The following is a 13,495-nucleotide window of genomic DNA, read 5'->3' on the forward strand; positions in this document are numbered from 1 at the left end:
ACCGCTTTCCATGCCTGTGCGCGGGGGAGGTCGTGTCCGACTCCCGCAATACCCTGCCGTTGACTGGCGGTCAGTATATTATTTGTCCCGTAGTGCGTTCAGCCCAAAAATAGCTGATTGGGGGAGGCAACACAAATACGGCTGGGGTGTCAGTTTAATGCGTGCATGCGCTACGCTGCCGGGAGCCGATCTGATGTTACACGAGACTTCGGCTTTATGAATACGGAAGGGAAGGTAACTCTGTACAAACTAGGCTGCCGGGGAAGGGAATAATCTACCCCCCCCTCCTCTGTGTGTGGCTGCCATGTGAAGCCGCGGCGCATGGCTTAGCGGACCGGTGTTTATCTTAAAGGGACAGCAGCCCCGGTCGCAACTCGGACTGAGAAATCCTTTTATTTTGTGTGTAACGTGCGGACGATGGCGTTGAGATAAAGCGATGCTTGTCTGCTTACTTTAATTTTATTTAAAAAAATAATAGGTGGCAGTACAAAAAAGAAAAATCAGTGAAAAATAAAAATTAGATTGAAAGATAATATGCAGAGTATTAATGTGATCATTTTTTCTTCATCTTAAAGATAGTTTATATTTTGCATTCTGATGGCAAAACCAGCTTCCTCTGCCGTCCGCAGGCGTTGATGTGCGTCCCGGTTGGGATTAATGGGAGTTGGTTGCGATGTTCTCCGTAATCACGTTCTCTTTCTTTGTCTTTGCAGTTGATAGTCGAGAAGACCACGGACTACCCTTCCACGGAGTATTCTCTGGTGGAGGATGTGGCGCTGCACTTCACGTGTTTGATGGACAGGCTTAACGAGCAGCGCCTGTTCCAGCCGGACCTGTGCGACGTGGACATTGTTCTGGTTCAGCAGAAGAGCACGTTTCCCGCTCACAAGGGCGTCCTCGCTGCCTACAGCCAGTTCTTTCACTCCCTCTTCACCCAGAACAAGCAGCTGCAGAGGGTCGAGCTGTCCCTCGAAGCGTTGACGTCTCGGGGCTTCCAGCAGATACTCAACTTCATCTACACTTCCAAGCTGCTCGTCAACGGCTGCAACGTACAAGACGTGCTAAACGCCGCCGCGGTGTTACAAATGAACGAGATCGTCACGTCGTGTCAGGAGCTGATCCACAGCAGGTCCTTAAACCTGTCGATGGCCAATGACGTTATGGACGCAGAGGACAATAGGAACGATAATACTAATACGGTAATGCCGCCGCAGTTCTATCGGGAGATCAAGCAGGAGGTGGACGCGCCCCCGACCAAAATCTACGCGCGGGAGGGGAACGACCCGTACTCGGTGAGAGTGGAGGACAGCGTCAGCAAGGGCCATCATGGCAACGATGGGTCACCTAAGCAGTATTTCAAAGACGAGGACAGGAGCGGGGCGAGGATGTGTAAAATAGAAGGGGTAGAGTCCGAGGAGGACATGGACAACCAGGAATCCTACAACAGGGAGCAGATTATCGTAGAGGTCAACTTAAACAATCAGACGCTAAACGTCTCGAAAGGGACGGACGGTAAGTCGTCTTCAGAGCCGGTTACCGTCGTCGACCGGTCGGATGGTGATGACCGGGGCTCGGAAGGGGACGGTGACGATGAAAACGAAGAGGAGGAAGGCGGGATGGAGGAAGAGGATGACTTCCTAGATATGTTGGAGGACGAGGAGGACGACATCCTCCCAAGCGAAGAAGATCTTGAAGAACCACAAGAGGAGGAGAAGGACAATGACGACGAGGATGGGGATGATGCAGCAGAGACGGCCAAAGATGGAAGCTCCCTGGCCGAAGGGAGCAAGTCGCCAAGTGAAAACAAGTCCACAAAAATAAGGAAAGGCGCAAAAGCGGCACGAAGTCAAAGAGGGTCAGGTGGCGGTGGAAGGAGGAGGAAGAAAGGACAGGATGGGTTGGGGCAAAAGGGTAAATTTGAGGAGAAACAGCACTTCCCCTGCAAGAAGTGCCCTAGAGTGTTCAACAATAGGTGGTACCTGGAGAAGCATATGAACGTTACCCACAGCCGCATGAGGATTTGTGATAAGTGCGGCAAGAGGTTCCTGCTTGAGAGCGAGCTGATGCTTCACCACCAGACGGACTGTGAAAAGAACATCCAAGTAAGTCTCGCGATAACAAGTGCCACCTCGGAGCCCTTTAGCCGACGTGTTTTGTTGCCGTGTGCGCTCGCTGCACGGTTATACCGGTCCGTGTGTGCTTTGCATGATGTCTGTGTAAGGGAGGTCCTGGTGTCGATACCGGGCTGAATGGCTTTTATCTGCCGTCCGATTCCGTGTTTGGGACGGCAACGCCGATTTTGGCTATGTTGATTTTAATAAAAAAAAAAAAAGACTTTAATCAGCCGAGTTTAAAGAAATATTAAGTGTCTTGATTTTTATTTATTTTTGGTGGGAATTATTAAAAGTTTCTTAACAGTAATGTCACACTTTAACACGGAGTGGCCCCTTTAATTGTTTGTGTTGTCCCCTTTGCAAGTACAAGGTAGGTTTCTGCAGAATAAAGTGGAATGTCCTCTTAGGTTGATTTCTGGATCTGCATGATTATTCCTCCCCATAAGTTGCTGTTTCATCAGTTCAGAGAGCCTTTGAAAGGATGACTGAGTAGAAGGGATGAGGACTTGAGGGCATGGAATTGATTAGATAAGCGCTAGTTCTGCCACCGGCTGACAGTTTTCTCGGCTTTCACGGGGGAAACATTTAAAACAGGGCTTGACAAATTTGTTTTGAATCAAGGAGCCAGGATTTTTTTTAAACTAAGTTTTACTTTCAACAACAAATATAACAGATCTTAAATGTACACGTAAAAAAGACTAGAACCAAAGTCATGGGCATTTAAGTTATGCCGATAATATAGTGTTTTCACTTGGCTTTTTGTGGCTTTTTTTTTGTGTCTGCCCCACCAACACCCAAACACACACACACACCAGGACAGGCACTGATACACCGGCACCCAGACACACACACACACCAGGACAGGCACTGATACACCGGCACCCAGACACACACACAGACGCCCAAACACACACACACACACACACACACAGCCACACACACACACAAACACACACACACACACCAGGACAGGCTCTGATACACCGGCACCCAGACACACACACAGCCACACTGACACACACACAGCCACACTGACACCCAAACACACACACACACACCAGGACAGGCTCTGATACACCGGCACCCAGACACACACACAGCCACACTGACACACACACAGCCACACTGACGCCCAAACACACACACACACACCAGGACAGGCTCTGATACACCGCACCCAGACACACACACAGCCACACAGACGCCCAAACACACACGCATCAGGACAGGCTAAGCCACTCCGAAGCATAAAAAAAAATTCTACACTGCTTTGTCATTAACCCCTCCCCTTTATATTTTTGCCCCTTTTGCATTAATGCCGCAGCCAGCCCCCCTTTAGTGTTGATTAATGTTCCGCCCCACAGCCTTGTGTATTGCCCCCTTTGTGCATTTATGCCATTGATATGTGTTGCCCCCAGCCAACCCTCCTCCCTTGTGTATTGATGCCCCCACCCCTTTTATGGTGGCTAATGTGATGCCCCCCTTTAGTATTAATTTATTTGATGCCCAACCACCCTTTTGTCTATTGATGCCTCCACTGCCATGTGTATTACCCCCGGCCACACACATCCCTGTTTACATTGATTTTGTAATTTCAAAACCCAGCCCATCCCCCTTTTGTATTAAGTTTTAATGATGTCCCAAGGAAATCCCCCCCCCTCCCCCAAATATAGGTCCACTTTCCTCAAACCCCTATTTTTTTTTTTATACTTACATTTTCGCTTTTCTTCCCCCTGCTCCCCCGCTCTCCTCCGACTTGATGATCCTCTCACCGTCATGAGGAACTCTGCTGTGAGCCCCGCCACCTTGAGCGCCACGTCCTGAATGGGGCGGGGTGACTGAGGTACTGCCACTCGGCAGCACGGCATGTGCAAGCCGGCCGCCCGATAAAATGAAAGCGGCCAGCGGGCAGACACGGCGGTCTTACCTCACGGCCGCACCACATGAACGTTGGTCTGCCGGCCCTGCTCACATGGGCCGCACGTTGGACTAGGTCAGGGGCTGACCTAGTTGAACCCTGATTTAAAATACCGACACACTTCAGGTAGATTTTATACGTCGGTTTAGTTCCACTAAAACTTTTAAAGTGTCCCGGAGTGTCGGTAAATGTCTCCTTTTCCCTTCCTGAGCCAGGCTGCGCAGGAAGTAGGCTGTGTGTCCCGCTAACACGCATCCCCCAGGCATTTCCTGGGTTTAGGAATTGGGCCCCTGCGGCTCCAGACGCGCTAATGACCTGTATGTCTGGGAGAGGGGTTTATTGCATGTTATCAATGAACGTATTAACGAGACCGTTTAATGAGCCCGCCACGCCGCCTGTTGTCCCCAAGGCTGTATCCTAACATTCATGTATCTCCTCGCATGACATAAGCAGCTTGGCTAGGTCCTCCCCAATAAACCCTTAAGTGAAATACACTATTGAAATGCAACAAAGGCCATCCTAGTAGCCTTTTCTGCGTCTGTGAGAACCAGTTGATTCCCTGATCCCCTTTCGCACCGAATGAGGGGGTGATCTGAAATAGTCATGTAGATTCTGTGCTGCAGGAATGGGGGGAGGCCAGAGCCTACTTAATATTTTGATAACAAATTACTGTAAATTGACATCTTGTTCATTTAACCCCTTAGCGACCAATGACGTGCCAGGCACGTCATGCAAAAAAAACGGTAAGGTAACATTTAAAAATGATTATGCATCGATGTAATCATCAGGGCAACCGCCCAGTCCCTGCAAAATGTAAAAAATAAAGTGGAAAGAGTTAAAATACTAGCATTTCAAATAGCCAAGATAAATAAAAGTGGTTTGATGGGGTAAATTGTTGTGGCCGGGTCCAAAGATAGGGCATAGGTACAGACTGACCAGAATGGAGAAAAAAAGCGCACTTCCAAATGTGCCCTTTTAGCCCCCAAACAACCCGACAAACCCATCCATGGGGGGGGTATCGCTGTACTTGGGAGATGTTGCTGAACACATTTTGTGGTGTTGAGTGTCATGTGCCGGGAGCGGAAAATTCACACCTGATGTGTGATGATAAATGGACTACCACAAAGTTTGACAAAGGCTGGTGGTAGAGTTAGTGCATGGAAAGGGTTAAAATACCAGCATTTTAAAATACCCTGGGGTGTCTAGTTTTCAAAAATCTATGGTTTGGTGGGGTAAATTGCATTGGCCGGCTTCAAAGATGTCCCAAATACCACATGGAGGGAAGAATTACCAGATTTGGAGAAAAGAATGGTTTTGAAAAAGCAAAACTGCCAAAAAACCTGCAGAAAAAAGCAAAAAAAACCATGAAAACACTGGGTATTTCTAAACTCAGGACAAATAGTCTGTTTAACAGGCGTTTTCATTAGTTTTTATAGATGCGTGTAAGATTTTTTTTCTTTAATTTTTCATCATGTTTTATAGGAAATTAGATATAATCAAAAAAAAAAATAGTATCTGAAGAAAGCCTTTCTTGTCCAGAAAAAAGAAAACTTGTGGGTTCAGTAAATGAGAGAAGAGAAAATTACCGCTAAACATGAGCAGCACAGAAATGTGAAAACGGCCATTTTCACAAAGGGTGCATTTTTTTAAAAGCCTGTTCTTGAGGGGTTAAAAGGCAGAATTATGCTGTTAGACCATCCAGAGGCCATTATAATTTTTGCTCGCTTACACCATAAAGCTGGAACCTTCCAGCTTCACATCCCCAGACAGGAGGTCATTTATAGAAAAACATTATATATCTCCAGACAAACACTTTGAGCTGTTTTCATGGAAGACAAGGACATTTCTGGCTGTAACATAATTACAAAAGGGTTTCTAACCATCAATTATCCTTTTATACTTAAACTTGGGTCAGCGAGCACAACGTGCCATTGGAACACAGGAGTGATGGGAGTGATAAAGGGCCATTGGAACACAGGAGTGATGGGAGTGATAAAGGGCCATTGGAACACAGGAGTGATGGGAGTGATAAAGGGCCATTGGAACACAGGAGTGATGGGAGTGATAAAGGGCCATTGGAACACAGGAGTGATGGGAGTGATAAAGGGCCATTGGAACACAGGAGTGATGGGAATGATAAAGGGCCATTGGAACACAGGAGAGATGGGAGTGATAAAGGGCCATTGGAACCCAGGAGTGATGGGAGTGATAAAGGGCCATTGGAACACAGGAGTGATGGGAGTGATAAAGGGCCATTGGAACCCAGGAGTGATGGGAGTGATAAAGGGCCTCTACGCCTATGAAGAGATTCCATTAAAAATCAGCCGTTTCCAGCTGCAATAATCATTTACAGCATTAACCCCGTCTGTGCTGGATTTCTCATCCACCACATGTTATTTTAATGGACAAAATTTACTTTTCTACCAAAAACAAGGAACGTTCTAAGTGACCCCAAAGTTTTGAACGGTAGTGTTTTTTTCCTCGTCTCTTAGTATGTTTCTGGCGTGTATTATATTTAGTGATGAGAGGGTTAAGATGTGTCTGGCAGGTAGTTTGAGATTTCTTATCTGCCGCGCCTCTTATTTTCCGGAATAAACATTAACCTGTCACAGCGGCAGATGCTCGACACCAGAGCTCTTTAATTTAGGGTAAACTGTGTATTATTATAGTTTGTCTACAATATAATAAATATTCTAATATTTAGTAATATAGTATATTTACTATTAGTCATATTTACTGTAATTATTCTCGTTATTAGTAAGTGTGGTATACACCATTAAATATTAATATATAGCGCCATCATATGCAGCGGCGCCGTACAATGGATAACTGGGGCTTAACAAGCAGAGGGTCATAGAATTTGGATTTACGGAAACAAAAGGCAAGGTGGACCCTTCTCAGAAGAGCTTACACTCTATGTCCCCACGTTGAGTGTAGGGTAGAGGGTTAAATCTGTTGGGACCCCTCGCTGCCCACCTCTATTAAATAGTCCCTTAGGGTTGAATTTTTTGCCACCCCATTGGAGGCGAGATTTGGGTTTGTTTGGACGTTTCTTTAGGGTGTGGGTTGTTACGTTGACTACCCTGACGCCTCCGGGGCATCCTCCTGCGTGTGATGGGGTATTAAAATAATATAAAAAAATAGGACCCGGAAGGGATCCCCCATTTAGCCGCTACACACAGGAATGCTTATTTTTCCTTTTTCTTCCCTCCCCGGTAACCCAGAACTGCCCTAGCTGGGGTAACAAACTATCGTATTTTAATCGGAGGACCGATCTGAATGGGGGCCGCGGCTCGGCGGAGCTCCTGCTTTCAGGTGTGGCAACCGAGGACGTTTGTGGAAATGGGGTTGCGCTCAGCCGCCGCGTCCCCCCCCCATCCCCCCCCCGGCATTCACCGCCTCGTCGAATGCCATAGTTTGGTGGAGAGGAATTGTTAATGTCCTGTGAAACGTCTTCATATCCCCGTCTGTTTCCTCGAGTTGCCTCCTAATGAGGGGAGTTGCTGAGAGCCGCCGGGGATAGCTAGTAGTGCAACGTTCAGAAACTATATATAATCACCATAGAAACCAATAAAATGATCCTGTTGCTATGGTGATAAGACCACATTCCAGACTTTGAAACCCCACACTTTTTCCCCACATTTATTAGAAAAATCTTTTACTCATCTATAAAAAACCAACAAAAAAACCTGATAAATAGATTCTACGATTTGTCCTGAGTTTAGAAATATCCAATGTTTTTATGTTTTTTGCTTTTTTTCTGCACATGTGGGGCCGTAAGTACAGGTAGCGCTTTGCTATTTCAAAACCATTTTTCCCCAAATATGGAAGTTCTGCCCCCATGTGCTATTTCGGTCATCTTTCAAGCCGGCCAATGCAATTTACCCCATCAAACCATAGATTTTTGGAGACTAGACACCCCAGGGTATTTCAGATGCTGTTATTTTAACCCTTTCCATGCACTAATTCTACCACCAGCCTTTATCAAACTTTGTGGATGTCGTTTTTTTTTTTGTTTTTTTTTTTATCACGCAAACTGTACTTCAGGTGTGAATTTGCCAGACATGACCCTGATGCCGACATCAGGCATGTCGTTGGTCGTTACCTGAGCATTTTTGCGTGACATGTCTGGACCATCATTGGTCGTTAAGGGGTTAAATGTATGCGCCGTGGAAGTGGATACCCTCTTCTCCTCCCTGAGGGAGCTGGTACGTATACAAGCACACAAAGCAGGCGCATGTTAATGTAAAAAAGTATTTGCTAACGGGTGACACGCGTATGGTCATTGGCAAAAGGCAGGTGCATCCGCAGCTTTTATCAAGAGTTTGATCTACTGTATTTAACCCCCCCCAAACTCCCCCCCCCCCTTTTTTTTTTTTCTTTCTGTAAAATCATCTTACTTAGTAAATCCTGTATCTATTACATGTGGGACAGGGGTGTCAAACTCCAGGCCCCACGAGGCACAAACAGACCAGATTTGGGGTTAAGTCTTGCTTTAAAGCACTTTTTAGCGCAGTTTTGGTTGCTCTGCTGTCGCTCGGGCCGGGATGTCTGGAAAGCCCGGCCTGGTTATGGGTGTCGCAGCCTGGAGTTGGGCGAATCTGGCTTAAGAGGGGCTTATCTGCTCAGCGTGTAAGGGGACGTGGTCTGGGAGTTTCTACAACTTACCACGTTTTTCATTACTTTCTCTGCCCACTTGCTGGGAGACTGTTCCACGTGCCAACCTCTCATTACAGTAAAACCTCCTCACATTACATCTAAGCCCTTTGACCCCCTAGTATCGAAGTGTATACAGACTTTTCTCTCTCCTTTTTTATTTCTTTCTCTTCTCCTCCCTCTCCCTTTTCTTCTCACTCTCCCCTTTCTTCTCGCTCTCACCCTCTCTTCTTAAGACAGGCAAAAAGCCTCTTCAGATTCCCTGCCTGCATGATGGGAGTTGTAGTCTCCAGCGGCAGGGGCTGTTTTTTTCCTTCTGGTATTAACCGCCCTTCCGTCTGCTTTCTTCGCAGTGCCTGACGTGCGGGAAAACGTTTAAAAAGCTCTGGTCGCTGCACGAACACAACAAGATCGTCCACGGCTACGCGGAGAAGAAGTTCTCCTGCGACATCTGCGAGAAGAAGTTCTACACCATGGCCCACGTCCGGAAACACCTGGTCGGTGAGTGACCTCATTGCGTGGCTTCCGCTGCCCCTTTCTAAAGCCACCCGCATGGTGTCCGCGTTCCCGACGCGAAGACAGGTCATGCACCTGCGACCGCTCTGTGATTGGCTAACTGATCGCTTTATGACGCAGGAAGCCGGAAGAAACCATAGAGATGTCCACGTTAATTCCGAGTAAGCCACGCTTTCCAAGGCAGTGTTGCTGGTTGTTGATTGGTCCAGGCAGCTTTTTTTTTTTTTGTAAGGGCCATGTAGGGGAAGGGAGACGACGGGACCGGAAATGCTGCCACATTCTGCCACCAGTGGCTTCCATTAGATTATCTTTGAAAGTATCGATTGCACTGATCGCGCGTTAAGTGTACATCGTGTCTCTGCTGACGTGATCGTGCTCTCCGTGTCGTGTGTTACATTTATTCGGCTACGTCGCCTCCTGTGCTCCGGCTCGCTGGGTGTTTTAGGTACAGCGGTGGAGATATAGAGCCCTAAAAAGAGTTTTGTTTTATGTCGGTAACTATGAGACGATGTTCCGTGTTCCGAGAGAACACGCATTGCATGATCGGTAAGCCCCTCTCTGTGCGCTTCTCGAATGCTTTTCTGCGCCCCCTGAATTTACAGCCTTCCACAGAATAACCCTTTTTGCCGACTTTTTGCAGCTCACACCAAGGACATGCCGTTCACGTGCGAAACCTGCGGGAAGTCCTTCAAGCGCAGCATGTCTCTGAAGGTTCACTCGCTCCAGCACTCCGGGGAGAAACCGTTCAAGTGTGAGGTGAGTCTCGGCGGACGCTATTAGCATCGTGTGACATAATGTGTAAAAGGAAAAAAAAACAACTGACTGACTGTCGGGTGGCTTGGCCCCTGGGGACCCGGACTCTTATCGCTGTGGGTGTCGAGAGCCGGGCAGAGAGTATGTGGTCTGGTGTGCTCCGAGACGGGCGGCCAGCAGCTCTTCAGCTTCTTAAAGTTCAAATCTCGTGGCTCTCATATCATTAGATCTCTGCAGTATTCCAGGGAATATGTATTTCTTATACCTCCGCCCCTGAATGCTTACATACGATGCCTAGGGACGCCGCGGAGTTGAAGCCGTCCTGTTAGGACAGTTTTAGGGTACTTTTCAGGTCTTACGGAGGTCGGGGTGATTGCTAATCCAATTGTCTTGTACCTTTTTTGTCCCCTGTGCTCCCCGTAGAACTGCCACGAGCGTTTCCAGTACAAATACCAGCTCCGCTCCCACATGAGCATCCATATCGGCCACAAGCAGTTCATGTGCCAGTGGTGCGGCAAGGATTTCAACATGAAACAGTATTTTGATGAACATATGAAGACCCATACCGGTAAGGAAAGTAAGGAAACTCATTTAATATTGTTTAACACCCTTTCCTGTCCACGTGATCATCACCCTGCCCTCCTTTCCTTCATCGGCATCCCTCCCACTTTTGGCCCCTCGGGGCAGGTTTGCGCAGCTCTTTGGCACCCAAGGGGTTAAGATGTCTCCCTTTCATTAATGAAGTCGTCCTCTTACCTGCCACCGGATCTGTAAGATGTGCCATGGTAGCCCGGGTCTCGCCTTGGAACAAGAGAGTTGGGTACCACGCACTGCACTGACCTACAACTCCCATCACCAAGGGTCTGGCTCAGAGCGATAGGAGATGTTCATCAAAAGAGCCGTCGAGGAGCCTTGCGCTGTCGTGTCAGACTGGGTTTCGAGGAGCAGGGTTGGTGTCGCTGTAACCTGGAAGCATCGTCCTTCCTGGCTTGTAAAACCCCCAAAAAACCTCCAGACCCCCCCCCCCAAAAAAAATACTAAGAGGAAGCCGGGGGGGGGGGGTTAACGTGCATCTAAGCTGTGGCAAGCCAACTATGGCAGAATCCTCCGCTTTGGGATCCTCGAAATGGCTCATGAAGAAACCTCATGGCTCACGTTCAACAAATGAGCAGAAAAAAAGGTTAATTACTCGGACCTCGCGGGGAAATACTGTTTTATTTTAACTTTATCACTAACTTTTGTTTGGGAATGCAGTGAAATATCATTTTTTTATGCAAAGAATGTTGTCTTGTTTAATTTTCTTCTAATAACATATGTGGATGTTGAAGTGGGTATAAAAGAAAATTGCTCCCTTGTAACAACGACCTGTGTTGGGTTTGGAGCTCATTCAGATAAATATAGTTAAAGGGGTGAAAAATATTCTTCTCCTTGAGCATAACCCCCCAGCGCTGTATACAGTAATATACCCCCCCAGCGCTATATACAGTAATATAACCCCCAGCGCTGTATACAGTAATATAACCCCCCAGCGATGTATACAGTAATATAACCCCCCAGCGCTGTATACAGTAATATAACTCCCCCAGCACTGTAATACCGTAACGTTGGTTACTGATTAACTAAAGTCTGGTTTTATCTCATTTTGTTCCAATAAGCTCCCTTTTTCTGCAGACCTGGAGCCGCCGTTGCTGTCAGTCATGTGATAATTTGGTGACTTTCCTGCTCAAACACCGCACTGAGCTGATGCTTTATGGCAATGCTAATGAAGTCCGTTCCTCCATAGACTTTCATTAGTGACAGAGTCCAGAGTGGGTGTTTAAGACTGAGTTATTCTATTGTTCCCCCCCAGGCGGTATGATAAGGAGTCGCGGTGTTTAGTAGATCGGGGATCAGATAACAGAGCGAGAATCATAGTAATGGCTGATACCAGCTGCCTGAAAACCATTTCTCCCTAAGAAGTATTTGTAGATAATCATCTGTGTAAATTGTGACCATAATGGGCTTTTTGCAATGAAAATGTTCTCTTGGTGTTGATGACGGGGCACTTGACCCCTTTTGTGACCGTTTCTGCTGTTTACAAGTCTCGCGTGTGACCGCTGTCCGCCCCATCCCTCTCCTTTCTACTCTTGCAGGGGAGAAGCCTTTCATCTGCGAGATCTGCGGCAAGAGTTTCACCAGCCGGCCAAACATGAAGCGCCATCGCAGGACGCACACCGGCGAGAAGCCCTACCCCTGCAACGTGTGCGGCCAGCGCTTCCGCTTCTCCAACATGCTGAAGGCCCACAGGGAGAAGTGCTTCCAGGGGGGCAACCCGCCGACTCCAGGAAGCCCCGGCACGGTGGCCAGCCTCTCCTCCCAGAGCGGCAACTCGCCGGGCCAGTCGAGTCCAGGCCTGTCCCCCACCTTACCGCCGCACCCCATGTCTCTGCCCCTCCTCCACTCGCTGGCGCACAACATGCCTGCGCCGTCGCACCATCTGCCACCGCCTCCCCCGCTTTTCCCCGCCGGCCGCATCAACAACAACTAGATCAACCTAAGACTGGCCCGGAAACGTGGACGTGGCCCTCGCTGAGCACCCTGGGGAGTTATGGCTGTTCCATTATTTCCCTCTCTTCTGGATCAGCGTCCAGCTGGAAGGAGGACGTGACAGGCCCCCCCCCTCCCCATTGTGTGGGGTTTCTGTAGCGCCTGCCAAAACGGGACCCCCCGTGTCAATCCCGCCGATATATATATATCGAGATAGAAAAGAGGGGAGGGACGGCTCCGAGCTGTGCTTATCCGGCTACTTGCGTTATTTTACTTTTAGAGCAAATTAGAAATTTTAATATTGTCACGCTTGGCTAGTGTTTCATCTTTATATGTCTAATGTAATATATAATATACACGTGTCCATGTAACTGTGTGTATTTATATATAACCAGACCTGGAGAAATTAGTAGCCAAGATGGGGAAAGTTACCAGTCCACTCGAGTTGTAAGAACGCAGGTTTCCCATTGTATCTCCAAACAGTTGTTGGTCGTCAGGAGGCAGCGGCCTGGTAAATTATATATATATATATAATGTCCTTTAATTCAACGGATGTTCCGTTAAAGGGTCGTCTGCCTTTGTTCCTCAGAATGTGGCAGAGATGCCACGTGGGGGACCTGGCGCCCTCGGCTGCTGGGACGTGGATCCTGCTGCCGGGGTGCTCAGGACGTTGGCTGCTTTTTAATGTAGCAGAGAGGTGGTTGAAAGGACGTTTGTTTCCTTCTCTAAGGAGCGGTGGCTTTGATGCGTACGTTTCGTCGGGGGCTACCGGGCAAAGCGCACTTTATCGCGGGGTAATTCCGCTGGGTCTTTGGCAAACAAGCAACTGCCTTGCAAGCGACCGCGTGACCTGTTCCGCCCGGCTCTCTTGCCACCAAAACAATTGCGGAAGCACCGTAATAAGAATTGTTTCCGTTAACTTTCCCATCACTGTTGAAGAGCCGTGTGTGGGGGGGTCACATACAAGACGTTGACTAGGAAGCCCACCTCTCCACCCATCATGCCACCTCTC

The 13,495-nt window shown here is 48.0% G+C and overlaps 1 protein-coding gene across 1 annotated transcript; it reads left to right on the forward strand.

Moving 5' to 3' along the window:
- The first annotated feature begins 719 nt into the window (after positions 1 to 719).
- On the forward strand, positions 720 to 12,484 carry LOC149278862 (zinc finger and BTB domain-containing protein 47-like). Its single transcript, XM_089501663.1, has 5 exons — positions 720 to 2,102; positions 9,042 to 9,189; positions 9,845 to 9,960; positions 10,381 to 10,525; positions 12,090 to 12,484. The coding sequence occupies exons 1-5, from the start codon at positions 795 to 797 to the stop codon at positions 12,482 to 12,484; spliced, it is 2,112 nt and encodes a 703-aa protein (XP_089357789.1). The 5' UTR covers positions 720 to 794.
- Positions 12,485 to 13,495: the final 1,011 nt, after the last annotated feature.

This window comes from Sceloporus occidentalis, unplaced genomic scaffold (genome assembly GCF_023333645.1).
Source record: "Sceloporus occidentalis isolate IW3139 unplaced genomic scaffold, rSceOcc1.0.p SCAF_178, whole genome shotgun sequence".
In the NCBI taxonomy this organism is placed as follows: domain Eukaryota; kingdom Metazoa; phylum Chordata; class Lepidosauria; order Squamata; family Phrynosomatidae; genus Sceloporus; species Sceloporus occidentalis.